This window comes from Tasmannia lanceolata, unplaced genomic scaffold, assembly GCF_043159265.1.
Source record: "Tasmannia lanceolata isolate RefF3 unplaced genomic scaffold, GAP_Taslan_0.1 ptg000015l, whole genome shotgun sequence".
NCBI lineage: Eukaryota > Viridiplantae > Streptophyta > Magnoliopsida > Canellales > Winteraceae > Tasmannia > Tasmannia lanceolata.
In genome coordinates this window covers 21,014,903-21,042,149 of record NW_027518692.1, presented here as the reverse complement: position 1 = coordinate 21,042,149, position 27,247 = coordinate 21,014,903, and the positions used below count along the sequence as shown (strand labels likewise).

The 27,247-nt window shown below is 40.5% G+C and overlaps 1 protein-coding gene across 2 annotated transcripts; it reads right to left on the bottom strand.

Moving 5' to 3' along the window:
* Positions 1–95: 95 nt before the first annotated feature.
* Positions 96–27,247, bottom strand: LOC143893145 (DEAD-box ATP-dependent RNA helicase 15-like). Of its 2 annotated transcripts, XR_013255728.1 has the most exons (13): positions 26,919–27,247; positions 26,674–26,790; positions 25,697–25,797; positions 24,400–24,572; positions 23,676–23,907; positions 23,442–23,560; positions 22,671–22,727; positions 22,411–22,595; positions 2,233–2,377; positions 2,064–2,147; positions 1,914–1,977; positions 378–535; positions 96–291 (listed from the first exon to the last, which is right to left on the bottom strand). XR_013255728.1 is itself a non-coding variant. In XM_077398137.1 (12 exons), exons 2-12 carry the CDS (start codon positions 26,787–26,789, stop codon positions 525–527), a joined length of 1,287 nt encoding a protein of 428 aa, XP_077254252.1. In that variant the 5' UTR covers position 26,790; positions 26,919–27,247; the 3' UTR covers positions 96–524. The 2 variants fall into 2 exon arrangements, 1 of the variants encoding a protein (XP_077254252.1); XM_077398137.1 differs by having other exon boundaries at positions 96–535.

Genomic DNA, 27,247 nt, shown 5'->3' with positions numbered 1-27,247 from the left:
CATGCTGCGAACATTATGGAGTCCAATAGGATGGACCTAGGCCAGATAACAGATGAGCAACAAAGGAAGAGAACAATAAATATGGTTACTAGAAGTAGCGCAACAAGAAAGCAGAGTCCAAATATTAAAGCTTAAACCTGCTACATAATATCATTAGCACTTTAAACAACAGCAGCATTTAAATTCATTTGGTTTCAATAGGACCCACAACCTCGAAAGGATATGAAGGAACGACAAAACAAAGCAGTCTTCATACGAAAGGCTGCCACTGCCCGTCTCAAAGTTCAATAACTACAAAACAGTCAAGAATGAGAATTACTTTCACTTTATCTCCAACTTGTGAGTTCTCTGAAGCGGTCAAAAGAGTGATATAATACCATATTAGAACACAATCCGTCTTTTAAAATTCATGTAAGTTCGTTCCCACCACCCCCACGCATCACAATGAAATAGGCAGAGCAGGCATTGTAACCCCCACTCATCCAAATACAGCATTAGGGATAAAGTTGGTGTCTGCAACATCATCACGACGGCACTGCAATACAGAAAGAGTGTAAAATCCAAACTCAAGTACTGAAAAGAAATTATATGATGTCAAGTCATCGTTTTACCTAAGGAAAAAAATACAGGCAAGCGAACATGTGAGAACAACTTGTGCCATTAACGAGACAAACCATTCATGTTTTGTTCCAACGATGGATAGGCCAACCCCAAAAATCTTTCACCTTGCACCATCATAAGCCTTAAAACTAGGAGATTTGAAAATGGGCAGCTTGAAAAGTAAGAAAGCAAAGGTGCAGGAATCTACACAAATCAGGGGTTAACATCACAATTGCAAACCTACTAAGTCTTAAAGCTTAAGAAGAAACATGAGAAGAGAGATCTGGAGAACGACAGTCGCATGTTTCAAAGATAAATAGTTTAAAGAAACGGTGATGATAAATTCATACCCCTCCAGAGGAGGGTATGTGGCAGACTTTAACGCTTTTTAACGTAGGTGCGAATTATTCTACAGGGGGGTGTGAATTTACCAGTGCCCTAATGAAAACGAAGTCTTAGTATTGCCTGTAGGAAGTTCAGAGATGAGGTTTAGTGGAAGTGAGCATCTACTTTATGGGAAGAGATAGGAAACTCGGAAACATGGAGGGGAGCATCCACTTTATGGGAAGAGCAATTGAGGAAAATAGGAAGCTTGAAAGCAAGCATACACTTCGTGGGAAGCAAAATTCAGATAATAGGAAACAAGCTTCTAATGGAAGCAAGACCTCTATTGAGTAGGAAGGGTAATTCATAGCTCCAATGCGTAATTCCTTGGTAGCATGCTACCAACCTCATGGGGCAGTTCCAATAACTATCGTTACGCTGTCTGACGCAAGAGATATTTACCGATATTTCAGAACTCAGGCTCGGATGAGAACTCGGTCAAAGTAAAAACACTTACAATGACTGGTTATGTTGTCTGATGCAGAAGATATTTTACCAATATTTCAAAACTCAGACACGGATGAGAACTCAGCCAAGGAAAGAAGTAGTCGGCTAGGACAAATCAATGATAGATGCAGTCAATTTTTCATTCACTCGGGCAAGTTAAACGAGTTCTGATTAAGTGAATTGGTAAGGCAAAATGTGGATTCAGCAAAGAAATCTGCTGAGGTCAGAAGTATACTCTAGCGAGTTGATGATTGGAAAGTCTTGAAAATTTTAAAATGGGATCCATCCATTTTAGGACATAGCAAGATCAACAGTCTGAATCTTCAAACCACTAAACACACAAACGTTTTCTAGCCGCCTGTACTCCTCCTTGGGAAGTACATGGGGACACCATAAAACTCAATTGAGAAGAAGCCATTCAAATTATAGCCTACAGAAGAGCAGTAGGTAAAATATAGAGAGAAACAGAGCATTGAACATACTGTATGTAGAGGTGTCAATTTGCTCAGGAAGCTCCTTTATGTCCACCTCAAACCTTTCTTGAACCTGGTGTATTATGACAGCTGGTTGAGATAACAAGTAGAATTCAAGCAGTGGCGCAGAGTAAACACATGAATTACAATATTCCAAACCTTATTAAGAACGTCAGAGTCGGAAGCAGAGGACACAAATGTAATTGCAAGCCCTTTAGTACCAAAGCGTCCAGCTCTGCCAACCTACATAGAACATAAAAGTTCGTGAAAATCCAGCATCGCAAGGGTGTTGGGTACGGATGTGATCAAGAATGAAAGAGGTAATGACCCTGTGTAAGTAAGTGTCGGCAGAATCGGGCATGTCATAGTTGATCACAATGTTGACACGTTCAATATCTATTCCCCTGCCGACCAAATCTGTTGCCACAAGAATCCTTTTATGCCCTTCCTTGAAGCCCTTGTACCTTGTCAACCTGCAAAGGGAATCCACTTCAGTTCAGTCAAACCCATACTAATACTAGCTCTCAACTGGCAATTAAATAAAATAATTGCAGGAGTAGCAGCATAATATAAGCATATACTAGATACGGCTACCGATTAAATTCACAAATATCTCCAATTCTTTTTTGTTGTATAATATTTTTTGCAAAATTGACAAGATTTTTTATTTTTGAAGTGGAAAATTGCACCAAGATTATCAAAAAGGAAATGATTTCAGCGCTACCATGGTTTATACAGATGCGCGACACATCTTGCCGTTTAGTATATAAAGGCCGGTAAGAGCTTTTTGAGAACCGAAATATTCTTCTGAAAGCCCTTTAATTACTAAATGATAAGATGCTACGCACAGCTTATAAAAACATGGTAGCGCTGAAATCATTTTGAATATCATAATAGTTTTACTGTTTTTTTTTTGAATTTTTATCTTAGATTTTATATTTTTGAATATCTTATTTTCCAGTTTTGACCCTGATAAAAACAGAAAAAATAAAGAAAATATTAAAATGTCTTCAGAAATATCCTTGACGAGAAATTTCAGTGAAAAATATCTGGGAATACTACCATCGCACAACACCCAATGAACAAATCGATAGAAGCATTCTGCGTTCTTTATGAAGGTAAACAAAATCATATCATCCTAACGAGAACCTTACAGAAGCAAACATAAACTCCCTACCCATTCGAAAATGAAAATAAACAGACATAACCCTAATTTCTCATGCACAAATAGTAGATATTGCTATATTGTGCGGTCTAGCACAGATGTGCAAAAATAATGGCACCCTTAGAGAGGCAAATGCTCACACGTACTTTGTAATAATAATCCCTCAAATTTTAAGCGTAAAAGATCGATCATTCATTACTACATCCTGCATGAAGTGCTTCTTCTAGTGCAGACGAATCACCAAAATGTAACAATTCTAAAATTTCAGCAACCAACTCACAAAGAAGGTGATTCTATTCACACGTGCAAAAATCAAGGGAGGTGTCAAATCTCAAAAATCATACTGTAGAACAAAACCAGGTTCTCAATTTTAGCATTTGGGTTTTCAAAGAAATTGGAAAATTGGGGTGATTTAAGGTAGTGAGGAAATAGATTTGGTTACAGGGGTGAAAAGGATGGAAGAAAATTTGGGTTTGGATCCTAAATTATGGGATTAGATTGGAAAAAATTTCTACAAGGTTTTGGGTAGGTCTGGAAGGGTACAAACATATGCCGGGAAGGGGCTGCTAGGACACTGCAGATGTATTTTGGGAAGGTGCAGGGAAGGGGCTTGGGTGAGATTAAAGGGCGCAGGGTTTAAGGTAATAACAAGAAGAGAAATTAGGGTTTTTAGGTTTTAGGCAATTGGAAGGAATATTCTCATTTCCCCACAGATTGTTTTTGTAGCAGAAATTTAAAAAAAAGGAGGAAATAGGAAAAATATAAATTGCAAATAATAAAGAAACAAGATAATTATCTCAAAGCAATGCCACCAAGCATTTTCCTTGGCATCTCAACAAAGACATTTTGGAATCTCTCCTAGAAAGAAGAAGATTATGCAAACTCACACTAACAATCCCGAGGCTTCGCACCAACGGAATCATAGGCATCACACAAAGGGGATCCAGACATCACACCCTGAAGAATAGACATTACATTCACCATTTTGCAAACCAACAGAGAAATTGTATTTTTATTCATTCATAGAATAGCATCCATCATCTACTATCAACGCCTTGAAATCTGTAGCTGACAACCTTAAAACATAATGTGCCTCATAATTAAAAGATGTTAACTCAAGAATGTATGTCCCATAAACAACTCCTTCCCTTATTACATACCTCGGAACACTATGTCACCATCGTACCCACAATTTTCACACCTAAAGGTCATATTGTAAGAAGAAGTTTTCGATTGGCATGCATTATAGAAAAATAAATGATATGTATCTATTGGAAGCAGTGTAACTAATCCAATAATATGTTGCCTGTAATAGATCTGATTATAGACGTTTTTCTGTTTCGCATTCAAAAAACATTGATCATCCGTATTATTGATAATACACGTCACAATAGCTAACGAAGAAGATGATAGTATCCATGTGGAATTGAATGGGTAGTTACACCAAATTCTAACCAAGCTAATAGTCTTTCCGGACCGACGTCAACAGGGTAACTAGTAATAGTAGTGCATTTGGTATTTAATAAGGGGATCTCTCGCTACTCAATTACTCCAAAAACCAGCACTATCAATACAGTACGAAGCCTGGGAGGCTCAACCAAATCCTTCGTTATTAATTCAGCCACAGAATCTCACAGTCAACGTGACGGGACGACAGTTGCCATCAATCAACACAAAATCACTCTTATATATGCAATTGATTTGTTATGTGTCCTAGTTGACCGCATTTTAGTAATGTACAGCATTCCGAGGATATCAATTAAACCTAATACATAATATGTCCCTCGGCATGCATTTTTAAGGGAACAAGTTTAGAACATTAAGGCGGTGTCTCATCAACAAATAGATCAATAGCTCTATTTTTTTGAATGAATGAATGGATCAATAATTCTATATCTTGTAACAAAAAATTGGTATTGGTTAATGGAAATCTGATAACGTTGATCGATTGGCTTCGCCTTGATATTGTTAATGCAGTAAGAGCTGCCTTCCTTTAATATAAGTGTAACTTTTCAGCACATCCATCATGTAGTGCCAGTTGAATGTCCTCGTCTTCATCGTCAATTAAAATATGGCACAATTCAAAAAAAATAGCATCCAATATCTAGCCCTTGTTTTATGCCTTATCAAACTTGTAGAAATCAAAGATGTGTTTCACACGATATTTTACACAAACTGGGCCTAGAAGGATCTATATATAAAGCATGTAAAAAGGAAATCCTACATACTTGATTATTCCTCAGAAAATTGTCAGTAAACTCATAAAAGTCCATCGAAAGACACAAAATATTTCTCTCATATACTTTTCAGCACATCCTTGCCCAGTTGGTGTGTAAAGGATCGTATGAAGCGCATCTTTAATAAGTTAATAAGGGTATGATATTGAAAGGTATTTTAATTGACGAGAACGAGAACATTCAGTTGACACTTTATAATAGAGATGCTACAAAGCACAACTCTATGTTAAAGGAGGGCAGTTGTTACTCCTTTAAGAATGCCTGGGCAATTATTTGATATAAAATATACAACTATTGATTTATTAGTTGATGAGACAGTACCTAAACGTCCTAAATTTGTTCCCTTAAAAATACATGTAGAGGGAGATCATATGCAACAAGTTTAAGTGATATCCTCAATGTGTTGTTGTAAGTTACTAAAGCGTGATCAATTAGGATATGGAACAAATCAAAAGCATAATGAGAGATTTCGAGTTGATCGATGATAGTCAGTGTCCCGTCACGTTGCCTTTGTGCAGTTCTTAGACTGAATTAATAATGAAAGATTTGGTTGATATTCTTAAGTTTGATCATTGTCAGAGTAGTTGAGAGTAAAAGAGAATCTCCTCATCAAGTATAGAATACACAAGTATTATAATTAACCTTATCGACGTTTGTGCAAAAAGACTATTAGCTTGGTAAAACCGTTGAAGTATGATACAACTGCCCACTCAATCGCTACGAAAATATTATCATCTTCTTCTCCAGCAATTGTGGCAAGTGTATTATCAATAGCACAGATGATTAATATTTTTTTGATTGGAGATGATAAATGTTTTTGAATGGGAAGATACATTCAGATTTATGACAGGCAACATATTTTTGAATTATTGCCACACTGCTTCGAATAGATACAAATCATTTACGTTGCTATGATTTATATATATCATGCAATTGAAAATTTCAGCCTACAAACAATACATTTAGGTGTGAGCATTGTGGGATCTATACAAACATTGTGATTCCAAGGTACACAATAAGGGCAGAAGTTACAATTCTGGGGGGACTGCTGGCCCCCCTTTTGTATATTGTTTTTCTGATAATGGAATGAAGTTGTTTTCTTTTCAAAAAAAATAAGGGCAGAAGTTGTTTGATGGGACAAACATCCTTAACAATTCTTAATGATGAGGCCAAGCATGTTCAAGGGTTGTCAACTACAAGTTTCAAGGCAATGATAATGAGGGATAGATTATTTCAAGGCAATATAGTGGAAGATGGATAATGTAAGGTATGTTGTGAATACTCAACTCAACTCACCTCAACAAAGCCTTTGTACCAACCTAGTTGGGTCGGCTAAATGAATCCTTTAGAAAAATTTCATGAAGAAGGTGAAAGGAATCTACCCAGGTCTAATCCTAGCTCTAGTTGGGTTCGTCTACGTGAATCATTTTCTTCCATTCTATCATATCCAAGGTCATGTTCTCTGTTATGTTCCTAGCAATCAAGTCTTTCCTCACTGTTTCTACCCAAGTTGTTTTCGGTCTGCCCCTACCTCTTTTTACTCCATCAACTTGGCACGAGTCGCCTCACTGGAGCATCCAAAGGCCTACGTAGGATGTGTCCAAACCATCTTAAGCAGTGCTCTCTCATCTTCTCCTCAATTGGTGCCACCCCTATCTTTTTACGAATGTCTTCATTTTTAATTCTATCTAACCTTGTGTGGCCGCACATCCATCTAAGCATTTGCATCTCCGCTACACTTATCTTATGCGCATGTTGCTTCTTGGTAGCCCAACATTCAGAGCCGTACAGCATGGATGGCCTCACAGCTGTCTTACAAAACTTTCCCTTCAACTTGGTTTGCAAAATAGTCGTAATGTCTTTCTTCAGCGTACGATGCCTTGATCTCCTTGTGTGACGCCTAGGATTCTCTGTGCAAAGCCTCGGGATTGCTAGTGTGACTCTAGGATAATCATTTTGTGAGGTGAAAGAAAAAAATTTGGCAGCATGCCTTGAAATAATTATCGAGTTACTTTATTACTTGCAATCGATATTTCTCCTATTTGCTCTCCTCTTCTTTGTTTCCTCTTCAAAAAATAATATGCCTGAGAACAGGAAATGTTATTTCACATTGCATAAAACGTCAAAACCTTAATTTTTCTACTTATTCTACCCATCCTACCTCACCTTAAACTATGCACCCTTTGATCTCCCAAAACCCTTACATGCAACTTCGCGGGATATGTCCACATCCCTACAAATCTACCATAAATCTACTAGAAATATTTTTTCTCAATCTGATCGCATAAACCAGGATCCAAACCCCAAATTTTCACTCATCTTTTTCACCCGTATCTCATATTTCTGCGCAATCCTAAATCACCCAGAATTCTCAATCTTTGAAAGCCAACCATCATTAAAAAAAATTTGAGAACCAGAACTTGATTTTCTCTTCAATAGACACAATACAATTGTTAAATGATTTGTGAGGTTTAAGAAATGTGAGATTTTTAAAAATTGAATTGAATCAACTTCTTTGTGAGTTGGTTGCTGAAATTTCAGAATTATGAGATTTTGGGGATTCATCATGCATCAGATTTGGGATCAGGACTGGATTAGATCATCCGGACATCAAATTGGTATCAGAGCCAAAGCTAGATCAACCGGGCATCAAATTGGTATCAGAGCCATAGCTTAGATCAACCGGCATCAAATTGGAATCAGAGCCAAAGCTAGATCAACCGGACATCAAATTGGTATCGGAGCCTAAATTGCATGACGCTCTATGTCGCACGAGCCTAAACTACATGATGCTCCGCCCGCACGAGCCTGAACTGTTAACGGCATAAATAAATGAATATTTTATTCGTTGTACTACTCGTGGCCCTCATGATGAATGGCCAAACATACAAAAAAAATTAGTTCGCATTTGTTTAGGAATGTCATCAAAATTCTGAAGCAAAAGGAAATGAATGACATCATAAAAAATGTATGTACAATGGTGTCGTGATGAATGAGGAAATAAGAAAGCAATGGAAATACAAATCAATCAATGTCCTATCCATGTATCATTGATCATAAGCCACATCCGTCTGCGATAAATTCTTCCCTCAGTTGATTGCAAGACTCGATCTCTCTCGGGTCAGCCAATGGTCTCGACTTGATCTAAAGTTGCCGTTCCTTTGCAAGGGAAAGCCTCCTCGTTGCTTCCTCCATTCTCATATTAATCCCCCCCCAAGTCTTGCAACAACCTCAAACTCCTCCTTTCGGACCCTCTCTATCTCAATCTTTAGACATTCCTCTTCAACAATTCCGGACCCCCCATCTCAGTCCTTAGAAGTTCCTCTTCCTTCAACAAGTCTGTCGCGGACTTCTAGTCGTTATCCGTATGTTCGTCAAGAGTAACAATGACGGCTTCGCATGCCGAAATCTCAGTAGAAGCGAATGCCGAATGTCTCTGTCTCTCTTCAGGTGGTAAAATCTGCAGAATACCCTCTCCTTGTGAGATAACCATCTATGCACCTCAAATAATGCTTTAGAAGTTCCTCTTCATTTCAACAAGTCCGTCGCAGTCTTCTAGTCGTTATCCGTCGGCTCGTCAAGAGTAACAATGATGGATTCGCATGCTGAAATCTTAGTAGAAGCGGATGCCAACTATCTCTGTCTCTTTTCATGTGGTAAAATCTGCAAAATACCCTCTCCTTGTAAGATAACCATCTACACGACTCAAATAGTGAATTATAGCATTGGTGAAAGGAGTCAGGTCCAGATGAAATACTTGCTCGAAGCAACAACGTATATCACGAAGCTCATATTGCTTGCGCATCCTCGAAAGGCCTAAACCAAGCATTCAGCCAATCACTTCTGACCTATGATTTAACGGACACTTCGAATTTATTGCTGGCACACGTGTCCTGTCGTTTCCGACACGACAAGCGTGTCCACCCGTGCCGACACTCCTTTGGACACTTTGAAATGTACTGCTACTTAAGGTGGGTTGGTGGACACGTTTTTGTGCCGTGTCAAGTGTGACATTCTGTTTTATTATTACATATTGTGTTTACCTCTTTTATTATTAACTCTTTTATTATAAACTCTTTTTTAGCTCTTCTTTAACTAATTTTTGATGTTGTATCATATATATATATATATATATATATAATATATATATATATATATATATATATAAACTTTCGATTTTAGCCGTGTCCCCGTTTCTAAATTTTGAAGGTTCGCAGTGTCCGACACTCCGTGTCCATGTCGACATACGACACCCGTGTCCGTGTCCACAAATCATAGCACTCCCTCGTAGCTACTCTTAGTAAGTCATCTGAAACTATGCAGCTGGAGGCAGAACAATATGATCCGGTAAATGTAGAGATATCCAGACCAACCGGATGAATCGCCTCTCTGTCGTGTCCGGTACTCTGTCCCGTTGGTTGTGATGGGCGTAGTGGCAGTGGTGGAAACGATGACCGTATAGTCCCCATAGTTGTCTGACTAAGTACACCATCTTTATTAACCCGATCCTGCCCGACGACATGAGGATGTCCACTTAAATCCTCTACAAGAGCCATTACATCTACCTCAACCGGAGGAAGAGATGAAGGTGAAATATAACCTAAATACAAGTCATTTGCTAGGTCAGCCAAGTCTATGGCATCGCCAACTCGCCCGACTACTGGAAACGGTTTTAAGTGTTTAGCATCTCGTATAGAAAGAAAATCTAAAAAGAAACAAATAAATGAGAAGATGACAGATATAAAGATCATGATGGCATCGTTACAAGTTAAATGATAAAATAAGTAAATGAAAAGATATAAAGAAAAATATATGGAAAAAGTTATACTTTTTTTTTTTTGAATGGTAAAGGAAAAAGTTATAATTACTCCATTAGACATGTAGACATCACCATGGTCGAGGCCAGCTGCCGAGGATCCAGCTCCCTCCGCAATCAGTGGCTGCGGGTTATGTGCTTGTACCGTCATCGCTGGTGGATTCGGATTCGCAATCTGAGCAAACCCTCAATTTCCATCGCTCGTTGACAGGACCTTTTCCGTTATCGAAGCAATCTCCTACTCGCCCAGTACATGTGGTTCTCCGACTTGTTCAGGTGGAGCTGTATGAGACCCCCTCGATCCGACCGCTTAGAAATAGGTTAACCATACATCTCAGCAACTTGGTCGGTAGAATGCGTACAAGCTTAAGCCTCAAAAGCCTGTGATCTCTACCCTCTTCTAAGGGTTTGGCTGGCCTCTATGTTCGCACGCTACAGTACCTCACTAGTTGAGGTTCTCTTGCGATAATCAAGGCCTTCATTTTGACCAATGTCGGCATCATACAGGTAACATTCCCTCTCGCTACTCTCAAGGTCAGTGATGGAAACGGACATCATGCCAGGCAGGACGTTTCTTCACAACCAAATGTTGTAGCTTTCATCCCGATCCTTGTCAATGGCCTCGTTAAACTCAGGCAAGTGGAAGGGTGCGCTCGTCTCTACCTTCGTAAGAGAGCCATAAGTTGTACAAGCGAGTCGCATCAACTGTCCCGGTAAGTGCCAAGGGAGTTCCTGGTATCATCTGGCGAAACCCATATTAGCGAGCAAACCTATGTTGACCATACATCTCGGCAATGCAGATGTTCCTATGTCGGAACATCACTACCAAAGATTGACATCTGATCATGAATTCTCACGAAGTCAGAGCTTGCTCTTTGTTATCAACTAGAGATGAAGCGCTTCGCCGGTAATGTTACACCTTCGGCTGCCAAGAAAATTGCTTATGTCTCATGCTGTAAAGGATTTTCCGAGGTAGCTTGGAATCCTCAAAAAACATGTAACTTGCTAAGGGTCCATGTGTGCCATGGATCAATGGAACAACTTCCTTGTCGACAAACACAAACACACCGTCTGAAAAATGCTTTGCTGCCCAAGTAAACAGATAGTGGAGAGGACTATAGACTAATGACGCTCCCAACTCCCCATTTGATTGAAGGCCTTAATATGTACTTGTCAAGCCATGATAAAGGCTCGCCATGATCGGTAGCACAAGGCTGTAAGTGGCGCACCGCGCCATTTGAACAGCTTCCTTAAACGTTACTGGTCAAATGACGTCCTCGCTCTCCGTGAGAAGGATAAAGTGACATAAGAGAAGTACCAGGAAGGAATGATGCAGCCATTGCCTCTCTTTTCACTTATTTATCCTCCATAAACCCAAACAATGCGAATTGATCGCCTTTAAAAGTGCGTCTTGGATGCTTCTTTGGTTACCACCGCCGGGGGGCACTCTTAAACTCAATTTTGATGGAAGCTCAATGGGAAGTCTAGGATCTGCGGGGCTTGGGGGAGCAATTCGTGACTTTAATGGAACCACCATTATGACATTTTCTGGACCGGCGGGTGTATGTGATGCGAACGAGGCGGAACCTAGAGCATTATTATTCGAGCTTCGTTGGTTTAGGAATCATAATTTGGGGCCCTTAATCGTGGAAGGTGATTCAACCAACGTCATTGCATGGGCGAGGAATCAAGGTCCTGGCCCTTGGCGACTTGCAAACGAGATTGATGAGATACGAGATCTCATGGGTATCATACGTCCGTTGATAACGCATCGAAGGCGTACGGCTAACACTCTGGCCGATCGTTTAGCGAAGGAGGGAGTGGGATTATCGGTTCCGAATATTGTATTTAATGCTCCGGGAGCGAATCTCTTATAATTCACTGTATTACATAGGGACATCTTGTCCCTTCTTCGTGTAATTTCCTTCCGGGAATAAGATGAACTGTTATCTTTTAAAAAAAATATGGGGTACGTACCCAGGACGTATCCAGGGCGTACCCGGACGTACCCGCACCCCATACGTGTCGGGTACGGGCGCGGGAGCCCCGGGAGAGTACCCCTGCTTCCTACCAGATCAATGTTATTATCATTATTTTGGTTTTGATAACATAAGGCGTCTGATGAAGCTATACATATATTGTAGTTGTCGGATATGTCACATGGATGTACATTTCTTGAAGGGCAAGATATATCAAACATCTAACCATTATTTGGGTGAAAAAAAAAAACATATAAGTCCCGGTACACATTTCTTCACCGGTCTACTATTCATAAAATCACAATGGTTCGCATTCTTATAATCCTCGAGGTTCCGAGGATTCGGATATCGTAGCATTTTGGTGTACCATAAATCCAACCATTGCCCATGAGGTACTAACTCCTTGGCAACTTTCCTACTCTCAACTAGTTTCGCATGTTCGTCTAAAGCCCAATCCCAAAACCCTGCCAAAAATTAGACTTGCCCACGGGGATTAAGACCTGATCCCCACTTGGTCAACCTTTGTCTGAGCTTCTCGTTGATAAATGAAGTAGGGCAATTTGGAGCTCTCGAATGGTGAGGAGGGTGACATAGTGAAGGGTTACGAGCAGGTTTGAATACGTCTCCAAGTGGCGTATCCTCGAAACTTCTAAACGCTATGGTGTGAGATGATAGGCGTAGATGGGGTCGACAAACTTCCATTATCTTGCCAGTATCTCTCTTCAGGGCGTACTGCATCGCCGCTCATAACGACAACAATGATGGAGTCACTCATCGACAATGGTGTGATTTTTGGTTCACCAAAACACTACGATATCCGAATCATCGGAATTTCAAGGATTACAAGTGCGAAGCATTATGATTTTATGAATGGTAGACCGGTGAAAAATGTGTACCCAGAATGATATGTTATCCACCCAAGAAGTGACAACACACACTTTCAAAGGTTATTCATTCACACTTCTTGGGTTTAAGGAGGGCAAGGAAGTGGAAAGAGAGCCAACAACTCTAGCATTCCTGATACTTTGCTTACATCGCTTTACCCTCCCTATCGGAAGCGGGAAAGTCATCTGACCAGAAACGTTTAAGGTAGCCGTTCTAATGGAGCGAGGCGCCACATACAGCATTGTGCCACCGATAATGGCGAGTCTTTATCAGGGCTTAACAAGTACCTATTATGGCCTTCAATCGAGAGTTGGGAGCACCATCAGTCTAGCGTCATTTTCACTATCTGTTTTCTTGGGCAACAATGCATTTTTCAGACGGCGCGTTTGCATCGGTCGACAAGGAAGTTGTTCCATTGATTCAAGGCACACGTCGACCTTGGCAAGTTATACGTTTCTTGTGGAGTCCAAGCTACCTCGGAAAATCCTTCCAGCATGAGACATGAGTAATTTTCTTGGCAGCCGAAGGTGTTCCGGCATTTACCGGCAAAGCGCTTCACCTCTACTTGATAACAAAGAGCAAGCTCTGACTTCGTAAGAATTCATATCTGTCGACCCGGGAAAGTAATGTTCCGACATGGGAACATCTACATTCTGGAGTTGTATAGTCCAGAGAGGTTTGCTTGCCAGCATGGGTTTCGCCTGAAGATATTAGGAACTCTCTTAGCACTTACTGGGACAATTGATGCGACTTGCTTGTACAGCTTATGGCTCTCTCTTACGAGGTTAGAGATGGGCGCATCCTTCCACTTGCCTAAGTTTAACAAAGCCATTGACAAGGAACGAGATGCTACAGCATTGTTAGCAGATAGACGTCCTCCCAGGCTTGATGTTCATTTCCGTCCCCGACCTTGAGAGTAGCAAGAGGGAAGGTTACATGTACAGTGTTTAAAAACGCGGATTTGACGCGGAACGCGGCCAAGAAAAATCCTTGTTGACTCGGTGCGGACGCGGCCAAGAACGCGGTTAACACGGTTGACAAGGTCATAACTCGGGAGAGTCAAAGGAGTTTATTGACTCTGTAAGGCAAAACGCGGAACGCGGATGTGGTGCAACGCGGAATGCGGCCGAGGTAAAAAGGAGTCGACTCGGGCGAGTTCCTTGCCGAGTCAAGGAGTTTTTAAACACTGTACATGTATGATGCAGACAAAGGTCAAAAGAAATGCCTTGATTATCGCAAGAGAACCTCAACCAGTGAGGTACCGCTGCGTGTGAACACAAAGAGGCCAACCAAACCCTTAGGTAAGGGGGGAGATCGCAAGCCTTTGAGGCTTAAGCTTGCACGCATTCAGCCAATCGGTGTTTCTAAACAGTCGGATCGATAGGTAGCTCGTACAGCCCCAACCGAACAAGTTGGAGGACCACCTATAATGGGCGAGTAGGCCATTGCTTCGATAGCGGCAAGGTCTCGTCAACGAGCGATGGAGATTGAGCGAGGGTTGGCTCGGAGTGTGAATCCACCAGAGATGACAGCACAAGCACAGAAACCTGCAACTACTGACCGCGAATGGAGCTGGATCCTCAGCAACTGGCCTTAACCATGGTGATGTCGACATGTCCCCAACGACTAAGAACAGGAGTAAGTATAACTTTTCTCCATATATTTTTCTTTCTTTTCTTTTATTCATTTTATCATTGAATTTGTAATGATGTGCATCACATGATCTTTATTATCTCCCCACTTCTCTTATCTTTTCTTTTCTTTTTTTAGATTTTCCTTTTATCCCAGATGCTAAGCACTTGGTACTGTTTCCGGCAGTCGGGCGAGTTGGCGATGCCATAGACTTGGTTGACCTAGCATATGACTTGGATTCAGGTTATATTTCAGCTTCAGCTCTTCCTCCGGTTGGGGTAAATGTAATGGCTCTTGTAGAGGCTTCAAGTGGACATCATCAAGACGTCGTCGGGCACGATCAGGTTAAATGAAGCTGGTGTACGTAGTCAGACAGCTATGGGGACTATGCGGTCACTGTTTCCACCACCGCAACTGCGTCTATCACCACCATCGGGGCAGAGTACCGGACACGACAGAGAGGCGATTCAGTTGGTTGGTCTGGATATCTCTACAGTTACAGGATCCTATTATTTAGCCTCCAGCAGCATAGTTACAGATGCCTTACTAAGAGTAGCTGCGAGGGAGTGTGTCACAAGTGATTGGCCGAATGCTTGGTTTAGGCCTCTCAAGGATGCGCAAGCAATATGAGAAGGAGCTTCGTGAAATACGTTGTTGGTTCGAGCAAGTATTTCATCTGGATCGGACTCCTTTCACCGATGCTATAATTCACTATTTAAGGCGCATAGATGGTTATCTCACAAGGAGAGGGTATTCTGTAGATTTTACCACCTGAAGAGAGACAGAGGCCGTAGGCATCCGCTTCTACTGAGATTTTGGAATGTGAATGTGTCATTGTTACTCTTCATGTGACAAGAAGGCCGAGGCAGACTCGTTCAAGGAAGAGACTCGTTCAAGGAAGAGGAACGTCTAAAGACTAAGAGGTTGTAGCAAGGCTTTGTGGGATTAGTAAGGGAATGGAGGAAGCAATGAGGAGGCTGTCCCTTGTAAAGGAGCAACAACTTAAGATCAAGTCGAGACCATTGGTTGACCAGAGGGAGATTGAGTCTTGCAATCAACTGAGGGAAGAATTAATACCAAACGCACGTTGCTTAGGATAAGTGATTGTGGATGCCAAATATGAACAAAACATTGATTGATTTATTTTTTTTGAATGGTATTGATTTGTATTCACATTGCTTTCTTATTTCCTCATTCAACATGAAACCGTTGTAAATACATGTTTAATGATATCATTCATTTCTTTTTACTTCAGAATTTTGATGATAATAATCCTAAACAAATGCAAAATAATTTTTTTAAATTTTTTTATATGTTTGGCCATTCACCATTATACTTATGAGGGTCATGAGTAGTACAACGAATAAAATATTAATTTATTTATGCCGTTCACAGTTTAGGCGCGTGCGAGCCAGTAGCATCACGCAGTTTAGACCGTGCAACATGGAGCGTCAATGATTCTAGGGATAGGATCTTTTGATGTACATTCCGTTGATGAGTCCTGGGAGAAGTCCATCAGGAGTGATGAGGAGGTATGCTCCACTACTGTAGACTTCCTTCACTACGTGTGGGCCAATCCCACTTTGGATCGAACTTCTTGCCCGAGTGTCGGGAAAGAATAATAGGTGGTCATGCTGCAGGGACTAACTCTCCTCCTTAAAATGCTCTTGGACGAACTCTCTTGTTGAAAGCTCAAGACAACCGTGCTTCGTAGCAATCAATCCTTTGTTGTGCTTGCAACCTCTTCTCGTCCAAATACTCGAGCTCAGTGAGTCGTAACTTAACGTTGTCCTCTTCCGTGAGACCATCTTGGATGGCAATCGGTAGAGATGGGATTTGGAGCTCTAGTAGAAGAACCGCTTCAACCCCATACACTTGAGTAAGTCATGAACCCCGTGGCAGTCCGACATGAAGTGTGATGTGCCTACAGTGGTTCGTCGACATGCTCGTGCCATTCCCCCTCTTTGACTTGGAGACAACCTTCTCGTGCTTCATCCACTGCCTCCTTCCAGGAAGATCATGCCTTCTCGTAATGGTTCTGCATCAGCTTCATTTACTGATGCACATAAGCGCATCGGATATACTCGTAACATTCATAATCATATCCTTAAATAAGCATATTTTAAGGGAAAAATACATTTACACCCACTCTAGTTTCTGACACATTCAAACTCTAACCCTGACTTTCAAAAGGTAACAAGTACACCCCGTGAGGTTTTTTTAACGTGACGGAGTAGACGGCGAGGCGGAAATGACCAAAATGCCCTTGTCTTCCCCAACTGAAAATTAGGGTTTTCATACATAAAAACTGAAAATTAGGGTTTGATTCAAACCCTTGTTTATTTATCAGCATAAACCCTCGATTTACGAGTTTTATTTGTCTTCATTCACATCATTATCATGATTCGCAGAAAAACCCAAATAATTTAGGGCTTTTTTTGTTTTTATCAATGTTTTTTTCTTGAAATGTGGGTTTGATGTAGCCATGGGGTAGGGTTCCATTGTCTGTGGTGGAGGCGACGGCGATGGCCGGAGGTGGCGGCGGCGGCGGTGGGAAATGGCGTAACCCTAATCCCTTTGCAAATGGCTTAAAACCAGTGACTGAGGGTATTTTTGTCCTCAAAATCTTAACCCAAGTTAGTTTCAGTCTTTCCGTCAGGTTAAACTGACGGACCGTTGACGGAGGGGGTCTAACTTATACAGATTGAAACCTCCGGGGGTGTACTTGTCACGTTTTGAAAGTTAGGGTTACAGTTGAATCTGTCAGAAACTAGAGGGGGTGTAAATGTATTTTTCCCTATTTTTAATGGATCATATTTAAGAGCATTACTCAATAAACAAGAGACAAATGGAGCAAAAAAAGAGGTTGCATGTGCACATTCATTATTCTATAACTGTGCATCGGTCAGATGTGCACAAATATGGTTGTGTGCACATTTTATACTTCCTACATGTGTGTGCTAGGTTGAATGAAATCCATTTAACATTACATCATTAGTCACAAAATTTTAAATGGTGATGAAACATTTCATTCAACCATACACATCCACGGGTAATGCATGAGCAATTGTTCACGTATCAACAAATAGACTGAGATGAGGTCACATGTAAAGAAATCTTTGCGAATATATGTGATGTATTTATATTCATGTCCACCGGTATATTGGGCATACAACCGGATGCATGTAGAAGGGTGAATATTAACTAGAAAAAATAAGATGCATAGAAACACTATCAGAAAACTTAACCAATAACCCCTCCTAAAAAGCAGCTCACATAGAACCACTGTCTGAAAAGTCAACAAATAAACCCTCCTAAAAAGCAGCTGAATAAGACAGGCAGCAAACATGCATTAATATTAAATAGTAATAATAAGATGCATCGAACCACCGTCTGAAAAGTTAACCAATAAACCCTGCTAAAAATCAGCTCAAATACACAAACAGCAAACATCTGGCTCGTCCTATTAACAGATACTGGTTATATTTATATGAATGTTCAACATTATGTTGGTGCATACAGACAGGCAGCATAAGCACATCTATATTAAGAAGTGACCAAAGATGCAAATAACCACCATCTGAAAAGCCAACCAATAAAAACACTTATCAGCTCAAGAAAGACAGCAGGAAACATCTGCCATATCCAATTAACAGATGCCGGTTGTCAGGTATGTTCAATATATTTAGTGGCATCTATAATTTACTGGATGAATATGGTACATATGTATCTGTCAATGTCAATCAATAAATTAAAAGAAAACAAATACATATATATATATATATGAGGAAACTGTTGGTGAGCTAGCTTGCCCAATCACATGGGGGCCCACTTTGTTAGGATGATCCAAACCATTCATTTGAAAGTCCCTTACATAGATGGGGGGGTGTACCAAAAATCAGCTCCATAGGATCATCCTAACCCCTCCATTTGCGGAGGACAAAAATGGACAGACACAAATCTGCCCCATTTTGTCCTCCACAAATGGAGGGGTTAGGATGATCCTATGGAGCTGATTTTTGGTACACCCCCTATCTATGATAAGGCCTTGCAAATGAACGGTTTGGATCACTCCCCAAAATGTGGGACCCATGTGATTGGGCAAGCTAGCTCACCATAAGTTTAAGCTCACCAACAGTTTCCTCATATATATATAATAGTAGATAGACCAAACCAGTCATTTGATTGAGAAAGAAATAAAAAACAAATTAATCTGTCGGTCCTAGAACGGTGGCTGGGGAAAAGGATTTAGATGTCGGTCCGAGAATTCTTTAACCGCCGGTATATAAATCCTCCGGTGGGTTTGGATTCCGTCAACAACCAATGCATTTGTGGTTCCAATCTTGACTAGGAGACTCCAACCTTTTTGGATTTGATTGATAGTGGATCAGCTCAGGATGCCTTCTTTTCGACTGGAGTTTTTAATAGTTGCTGCCGGAGATCCTTGATAGTGATTAGTCAAAGGGGAAGTAGAGACAGAAATTCATGGCATCCTCCAGACCTTCCCTCGATCGCTAGGAAGCCAAGAATATTTGGATTTGCTGACAAGACGTCTTGACTTCAGAAATGGCTATGCTTGCGGTAATCAGCTAGTTCCAAATCAGAGTGCAAGTGATTAGAGGTGTTCAAAGTGCAGCTATAATAATTTTGGTACAAGACGTGTCTGTAGAAAATGTTTGGAGCCGAAGTATAACAAAAGGGTAGATTTTGGCAAAGTATGGATCCCGAAGCTGCCTCATAAAGGCATTCCTGATCCTACTAGGGAAGGCGAATTCCCTGTGATAACCATCCCGAGTGAAGTGATTAGTGACAGGAAGAAGATCTTGAAGAGCTGCTTGATTGGTACCTAGAGACAAGGTTTAAAATTTCGGTTTCGGTAACCGTTTCAGACCCCCACCAAAAACCGAAATTTCAGTCCAAAATTTGGTAATTTGGTTCCAAATTTCAGCCGAAATTTTGTAACACTTTTTTTTTTTAATAAATAATGTCATTAAGAAATTCGAAATTTCGGACAAATGGCGAAAAATGGAATTTCAGAAATTTTCGGTTTCGGTCCCGTTTAAACCATGCCTAGAGAAACAAAGCTCTCCTGGAAGAGATCTGGTCTTGGGCAAAAAGACAATGATCCCTGCCACTGCTCAACAAACCTCTTTTTCTTAGTCCCTCAACGGTGCTTTTTTCTTTTGAATCCCAGAGTCAAGCCCCTCCATCCTTCGGCCGGGGCCGGGGGGAGATGCTATGGGTGGCTATCTTGTTTCCCTCCAGCCTTGGTCTCCTATTTTAAACACTGGTGCAAGATCTGTGAGACTTAGATTCTCTAATATTCCTCTCCATGCCTGGTCCCTTTCCACGGTGGAAGCCCGGGTCAGCATTTCGGACAGGTATTGGAATCTCAATTGTCGAGTAGTCATGAGCTCTGGAATTTGCCTTTGTTAAAGTATTAACTTCTTTATGGGGTTGCTTGTCATCCTTTATAAATATTATGGTAGATTCCATGGTTTATCCAATCAGAGTTAGGTTGGTGGATGAACCATTAAAGCCTCTTAATGATCCTTTGGTAAGAGGGGAGCCGGCTCTTTTGGTTTCGGATGTAGGTGTCGCTGTTGAGTCTTTACTGGTGGTTGACTAGCCTGTGGTTGGGCCTTCTCTGGTGGCTTCTGGGCGTAAAATGGTCATTTCCAAAGGAAAACAGCCGTCGGACTTACCTACCCCGGATTTTGAATTATCTTCCACCTCCGGAATGGCTAATCAGACAGATACACCGAAATGTTTAGACCCATTATTGAAAAGGAAAGTGGTCAGCCCTAAAAAAATATCTTGTCAGAAGCCTTTAAAAGCCAAATCCAGTATTTCTGCTAGAAAAGCTTCTAGGAGAGATATTTCTGACTGCTGCCATCTTCAATCTTTGTCAGTTGAAAAGACAGTAAAGATCAAAAATCGATTTTTCAGAAGCAAAAAGAACAAAGGAGTCTCGAAAAAATCTATGAAGGATGTCAACAGTCTTACCAAAAGGTCTCGTGCTATCCCATTCATTAAAAGCTCTTGGCCCCAAAAAGAAAAAGTCGGTCAGAAGGGGCAGGGATCGAATTTCGGGAAAAATTACTTATTAGCTAAGAAGGGATGTCTATCTCTCTTTAAAAGAAACCTTTTGGGCTCTCGAAGGAAAGAGGAATAAAAAAACCCCAGATTAGCTCCTAGGTTTAACCTCCTCCTAAAAATTTTTGATAAACCCTTCAAATCCCTTTCTTCTTCCATGGCTTCCGATCCTACTTCTTCTTCAAAAAAGAGGAAGGCAATCTCGTTCGAGGTTAGTGAATTACAGTTCCTTCGGAATCTAGAATATGATGAAAAATTAGCGGCCAAAGAATGTCCGACACCCAAGGAAATTACTATGAATATTTTGAAGAAACAATGGAAACAGTTCAAGCGAGAAGCCCTGGTCAATAAGGAAAGCTTTCTCAAGATTTCCGGTAAGTCTCACCCGAAGGAAGCCTTCGTGAAAATTTATAAGTTGGATTTCTTCAAGAATGCTCTAGAAGAAGAGCGTCGAGCCCGTCGTCAGCGTTGGGAGGAGGTTAAGGCTGCAGAGATTGAGCGGTTGGAAAGTTTGATGGGTATCTCAGAAGGTGTCACCCAAGAGTCAAGGGATTCCCTAGACCGGGAAGTTAGTTTGGAGTTTCGAAATCGGATAGGTATGGTTGAGGATAGACAGGAAGCGGATTCAAGGTTGGTGGACTCTCTGGAATCGGAAGAAGATGAAGTTGTTCCTTGTGAGGAAATGGATGAACTTCTGGCAATAGGTGATGTCTTCGGAATAGGTTTTGATGATAATCTAGAAGCTACAAAAAACTTATGCCGTTCTATGGCTATCAGAGATCTGATGGAGCGTAGAGAAGTTAAGAAGGAAAATGAGGACAAGGGGGATGAGGGTAGTAACCCTGTATGAAAGGTCTTCCGGCCCAAAAACAAACTGAAGTAAAAGAGAGAGAGAGAAAGGAAGGGGGGGGGGGGGGGGGGGGGGGGGCACAGCAAAACAAATATCCATCTGGTTAGAATGAGGAAGAAAAAGAAAAGGTAATATAGAATAGTGAACAGGAATGGAACAAATATAGATATGAAATGGATGGAAATAGGAGGTATTGAGGGAATTGAGGCGGGCTATGATCTTTGAAGTTTTATTTTGGGGTTGTAGATCACGAAGGATAGACCCCTCTCCAATACCCCAGGAATCTACCGACCAAATAGATTTATGATTGACTTGTTAATTATCCAGAATTTACATTCTATAGCCACAGCTTGAGAGATTCATTCTTTCGCTTCGGCCTCTTGTATGGATGCTTTAGCTATGCTTTCTCTCCTAGGAGTGTCTTAGTTCTGTAGTGTCGGGGTTTAAGGAGGTAACTTTTAGCTGTTCTTGAGTCTTGAATCATCCTCAAAGTCTAAGAGGGTGCTGGTTTTGAGTTCCCAGGCTGCTGGTTAGGAGTAAGATGTGGTCTCAACAGGTACAGGTGGTGGATGCACATGCTTATAAGAATGATCTAAAGGATACAACCTACAGAATAGAGAATAGGAATGCTTACACTCCAATGTAAATGTTTTGTTTATTTTGATTTGGTCCCAGACTGCCCAGCCCAACTCGCTTTAATATTTTGTATTGCAGGCTGGGACTACTGGTCCCGATTGCTATCACAATATTAATGAAATATGTCAACTTTCAAAAAAATAAATAAAAAATAAATTAGCATATACAACAAAACTAAGAGTGGAATTGATTGAAATTGGATTCACTCACCTTTCCTCCTGTGACATTCCAGAGTGGATGCAGATAGATGGAAAATTACACTCCACAAGCAACTTGTTAAGCTCAGCTGTTCTGCTCACACTTTTGACAAAGATAACAACTTGATTGAAGTCCAACGCATCCAGTAGATCATTCAACTTGCGATTTTTTTCCAATTCGCTCAATTTAATGTAGTGCTGCCAGGAAAACAACTACATTGTCAGCAAAGGCCATTAGATGATTGTAAATGATTATCAAACCATAACAGGTACCTGCACAAGACCATGCAACGTCAACTTTGCCTCGTCATCCACATATATTTCCATAGGCTGAAATGGAACAAATGTCAGATTAAAGTAGATTAGGAGTGTGTCCTCAAGCTTATTGAATCCAGTACCAAATCAATAATGCACCCCGTCTGATTTGGAGCACTAGCATCAGGCCTCCTTAGAGAAACTCGTTTTCATCACGGTTAAATCCCAGTATACTTTGCCCAACGTATATCACATTATCACACAAATGGCACTATAATTCCAGACCACACCCTTTTGTATAAGCCCTCGAAGGAAGAGAAACATTGGTTTCCTGCTTAAAACACCAGGACGAGAGACTCTGCCATTAAGGAGATGACCTAAGCCACATTCACGAAAACGCAGCAAATGGTGCTTCACACGAGGGGTAGAGGCAATACAGGAAGTAGACGCAAAAGTAACAAAAACCCCACCCACATAGATAAGTGAACCAGTATGAACCCGTGTAAAAGAAATGAAAAGCATGAGATAGTCAGCACTTTAAATGGCTGAACCTTATATGGGGATCAGACCGGTGACCTAAACAGTAACATTGGGCAGCAATTACTAAAATATACCCACCTACAGCAAAAACCCACTAGAGCCACTAAATCTAAATGGGAAATGCAGCATCCACTGGCAAGTGCAATGCTGACGCCCCTAAATTTGTTACTGTTGTATTTTCCCGGCAGAAAGTTGGCAATATTAAAAGGCGACTTCTAAATTTGAGGTGTATTGGCAACAGGACATTACATCTTGCATAAATCTCTTGCAGACAGGGCGGATCTCCTTGCTGAGCGTTGCAGAAAACATCATAACTTGCTTGTCGTGAGGAGTCATCTTGAAAATTTCCTGCACATCTCTCCGCATGTCTACAAAAGATGACAGCCATGAAAAATGAAAAGATCATGCATATGGAATACAGAATGGAAAAACATAAGGGTCGATGGCGAAGGTCAGAAATGACTTCAATAGCAAAAGTCGTACCAAGTGATTCAAGCATTTTGTCACATTCATCTAAGATGAAATGCCTCACATTCTTCAACGCCAATTCTTTATCTCTTGCTAGTGCCAGTATCCTTCCAGGAGTCCCAACAACAATATGTGGGCACTCGGTCCTAAGTAAATCTTTGTGAATTTTGATGTTGACACCACCATAGAAGACAGCAACCTTAATGTCGGGTAAGTATGTGCTAAATCTCTCAAACTCGTGACAAATCTGTGACAGTAACAACAGCTAATACTATCAGAAATTATAACCTATGAATCTGGTACATAGCTAGGGCTGGCAATTACACCCGAAAAAACGGGGATCAGCCCTGCCCCGATTTTGGGCGGGGATGGGGACGGGGATCTTTAAAATTCCCCGGGGGCGGGGACAGCCCCGCCCCGCCCGTCCCGATTTAATACCTTACATTACCCCACTATCAGTACATAATATGTATTTTCAAAAAAAAAATTATATTTTTAAAATTCCAAATAGGCCCTTTGGCCTTTGCCTTTTACTGTCGCGGGATGGGGATTAAATATTCCCCGCAGGGAAGGGACTCCCCGAAGCGGGGGCGGGGCGGGGACTGTGAATGCAACATCCGACCCGGCCCCACCCCGCCCCATTGCCAGCCCTATACATAGCCATAAAATTTAAACAAAAAACTGCCACCACGAGATAAGTACAGAAATGAAGATCAAGCCAAGGGTCATGAAGACAAACCTGGTAAGCTAACTCCCTTGTGTGGCATAAAACAAGTGCAGCAACTTGACCTGAGACAGGCTCAATCTGTTGCAGGGTTGAGAGAACAAAGACAGCAGTTTTACCCATACCCGACTTCGCTTGACAGATGATATCCATCCCCAAGATAGCTTGAGGGATGCACTCATGTTGCACTGATGGAGAATCAAACAAAATCGCAACAAAGGAACCCACAGTAAATTAAAAATGATCTCCTGGATGCTTTTAATGTATTACCAAACCAAATTTCTCCTCCAAAATCAGGAGTGTGGAATTAGTGTATTACCTGAAAATTATCAAATCAAACAATTTAGACCAACTTTTATGTCACAGAAAGAAATTCAGCAGAAAAGGAGAAGGTCTCAAAATAAATACAGCAGAATTAGCTAAACAAGTGTGTATAGTGCAGCCTACAAGTCATGATTTAAGTATCAGCCAATACCAAGACTAATCGCCCAATATGCCTCACATTTTCATTTGGATGGTACAAGTATGGTCACATGCAATATGCATCCCAAGAAATATATTGTATCAGTGGATAAAATGTTTAGCCGGTACAATGTAGTACAAGTGAACAAATGTATCGATTACGAGTAATTGATACACAACGTAAAGCCACTACATTAACAAAAAGAGACTTGTCTTTACACGTAAGATGAAATTAGTAAAATCTCACTCCCGGCCATACCACCTCAAGAAAAGGAAACGAAAAAGAAATAACTCACAGACCAGTTGCACATAAGGCCTAGCAAAAATCTTAAACTCGCATTGCTAAAAACATCAGCAATTGATGTGTACATAATTAGGTTTAAAAATGGTTTAAAGCCTCGTCCAACCTAACATGCATAGGATGACAGGATATCAAAAGGGCAAAAAAAACTATCGGGTATATGACAATGCATGAGAAACAAATGGTACGGTGATCTGAACCATTAAGGCTCCGTTTCTTTCGATGTAAAATTTATTTTATGTTGTAAAAATGAACATAAAAAAAAATTACGTCCATTTTTACGTTGAAAAGAACGGAGCCTAAGAGAAAAATATTGGCAAGTGAATAGACCAGTTCAGCAAGTAATTCTTCAATCGAGAATGACTCATAAAATAATAAATGACAAGTGTCATACAGTCAGGATAAAATCCCTAGTTCTGCAGGTAGTTCGTTTTCATAGTTGTTTAGCAATGAAAAAGTTTATACTCTGAAAATTCATTGCAAGCATTTCCACAGTTAAGATTTTGTTATTCCAATAGAGAAATTTAAGGAAACTAATTGAGAGTCTGCCTTCTGAAGGATGCTCAAATCCTGAATCAACAATAGCTCGAAGAAGCTCCGGCTTCAAAAGAAAATCTCTGAATCCCGAGCTGTGAATTCCAACATAGCCCCTATATGACAAAAGATAAGAAAAATAAGGATGCAGTCAATATCACCATCTACAATGTCTTTAATTCAATGTGTAAATAATGAAGCTAATAACAAAAATACACATGCATAAAAGAATTATGGTCAGAAACTCAAAATGAACATCAAAGCGAGAAATCACTATGAAAGTAACGTATATGGGTTTTTCCAGAACACAAAAACAAGGTAAGACTCGCCGAGGGACACAAAAAACCTAACAGGCCATTTGGATACAAGGGTTTTATAATCTGAAATTGTAAAATCCTGGATTTCACAAGCTAAAACCTAGAGTTTATAAACTAAAACCTAGATTTTACAAGCAAAATCCTAGATTGTACATTTTCAGGATTGTAAAAATCCTAAAATCCTGGTTTTAGCATTTAAAATCTAGGTATATTTCTGGATTTTACAATCGAGGACTATAAAATCCATGTATCCAGACCATAGTTAGCAAAAATCCGTTTCAAACTCCATTTCTTTGAAAGAAAAAAAAAAACTCGTTTTGTTGGTGTGCCGTTTAAAACTTTCACAACGAAAAAACTCCATTTTTTTAGGCAAACGTTTTAAACACGTTTTTTTGGGCCAACTTTCCAATTTTACCCCACCATATTTTGTAAATGACAAAATTCTAGACTCATTTTCTTGTATTTCCGTTCTTTTTACTACATTTTTTTGAACCAATACTACTCGAATTTTTGCCGTCCCCTTTTTTTGGCTAACTATGATCCAAACGGCCAGTAACTCTTCAAATAACGGAATCAAAAATAAATAAAAAAGAATAATAAGGGAATCAAATTACACAGTAATCGTACATGAACAGATCAGATAAACTTGAAGAGGAATTCGAAGAAAAAACTTACTTCTTGGCTGTTTCGCCAGTGGCCTTGGCCGCGATGGAATCAGGGGCCTTGTCTTCCTCTTCTTCGTAGTCAAGAAGCTCTTCCTCGTAGGCATCTGTATCCCTTGGTTCGCTCATTCTACACAGCGAAAAAGAAAAAAAAAATTAGGGTTTGAAGCACCTGCAATTAAAAGGGGAAAAAAACAGAGAGAGAGAGAGAGACGATAAAGGAAAACGCTGAGAGAAATAATATTCAGAGAGACTTGCCTTAGAATCGGGGAAGGAAAGATTAGGGTTAGGGTTTTAAGAGTCTGCAAGAAAAAGAGATCAGATAAATCGAAAAATCAGTAGGCTAGGGTTTTGGGAGGGGAGAAAAACCTAGGGTTAGGGTTTCTAAGAGAGGAAACGGAGTTCAGATAACTCGACAAAGCAGTCGGCTAGGTTTTTTGGGAGTTGAGAAGAAGTAAGAACCTAGGGTTAGGGTTTCTAAAAGGAACCAGTTTAAAAATTAAAAAAAAAGGGTTTCTAAGGGGAAAAACAGAAGATAACGATCGAGACTCGAGAGACCCTCTCTTATACGGAGAGATGGTTTTAGA

Coding starts and splice junctions, on each gene's coding strand:
- LOC143893145 (XM_077398137.1), bottom strand. CDS start 26,789: ATGAGCGAACCAAGGGATACAGATGCCTACGAGGAAGAGCTTCTTGAC. Junction 25,798..26,673: donor ACTGGCGAAACAGCCAAGAA/GTAAGTTTTTTC, acceptor TTTGTCATATAG/GGGCTATGTTGGAATTCACA. Junction 2,378..22,410: donor GGAATGTCACAGGAGGAAAG/GTGAGTGAATCC, acceptor TTCCCTTTGCAG/GTTGACAAGGTACAAGGGCT.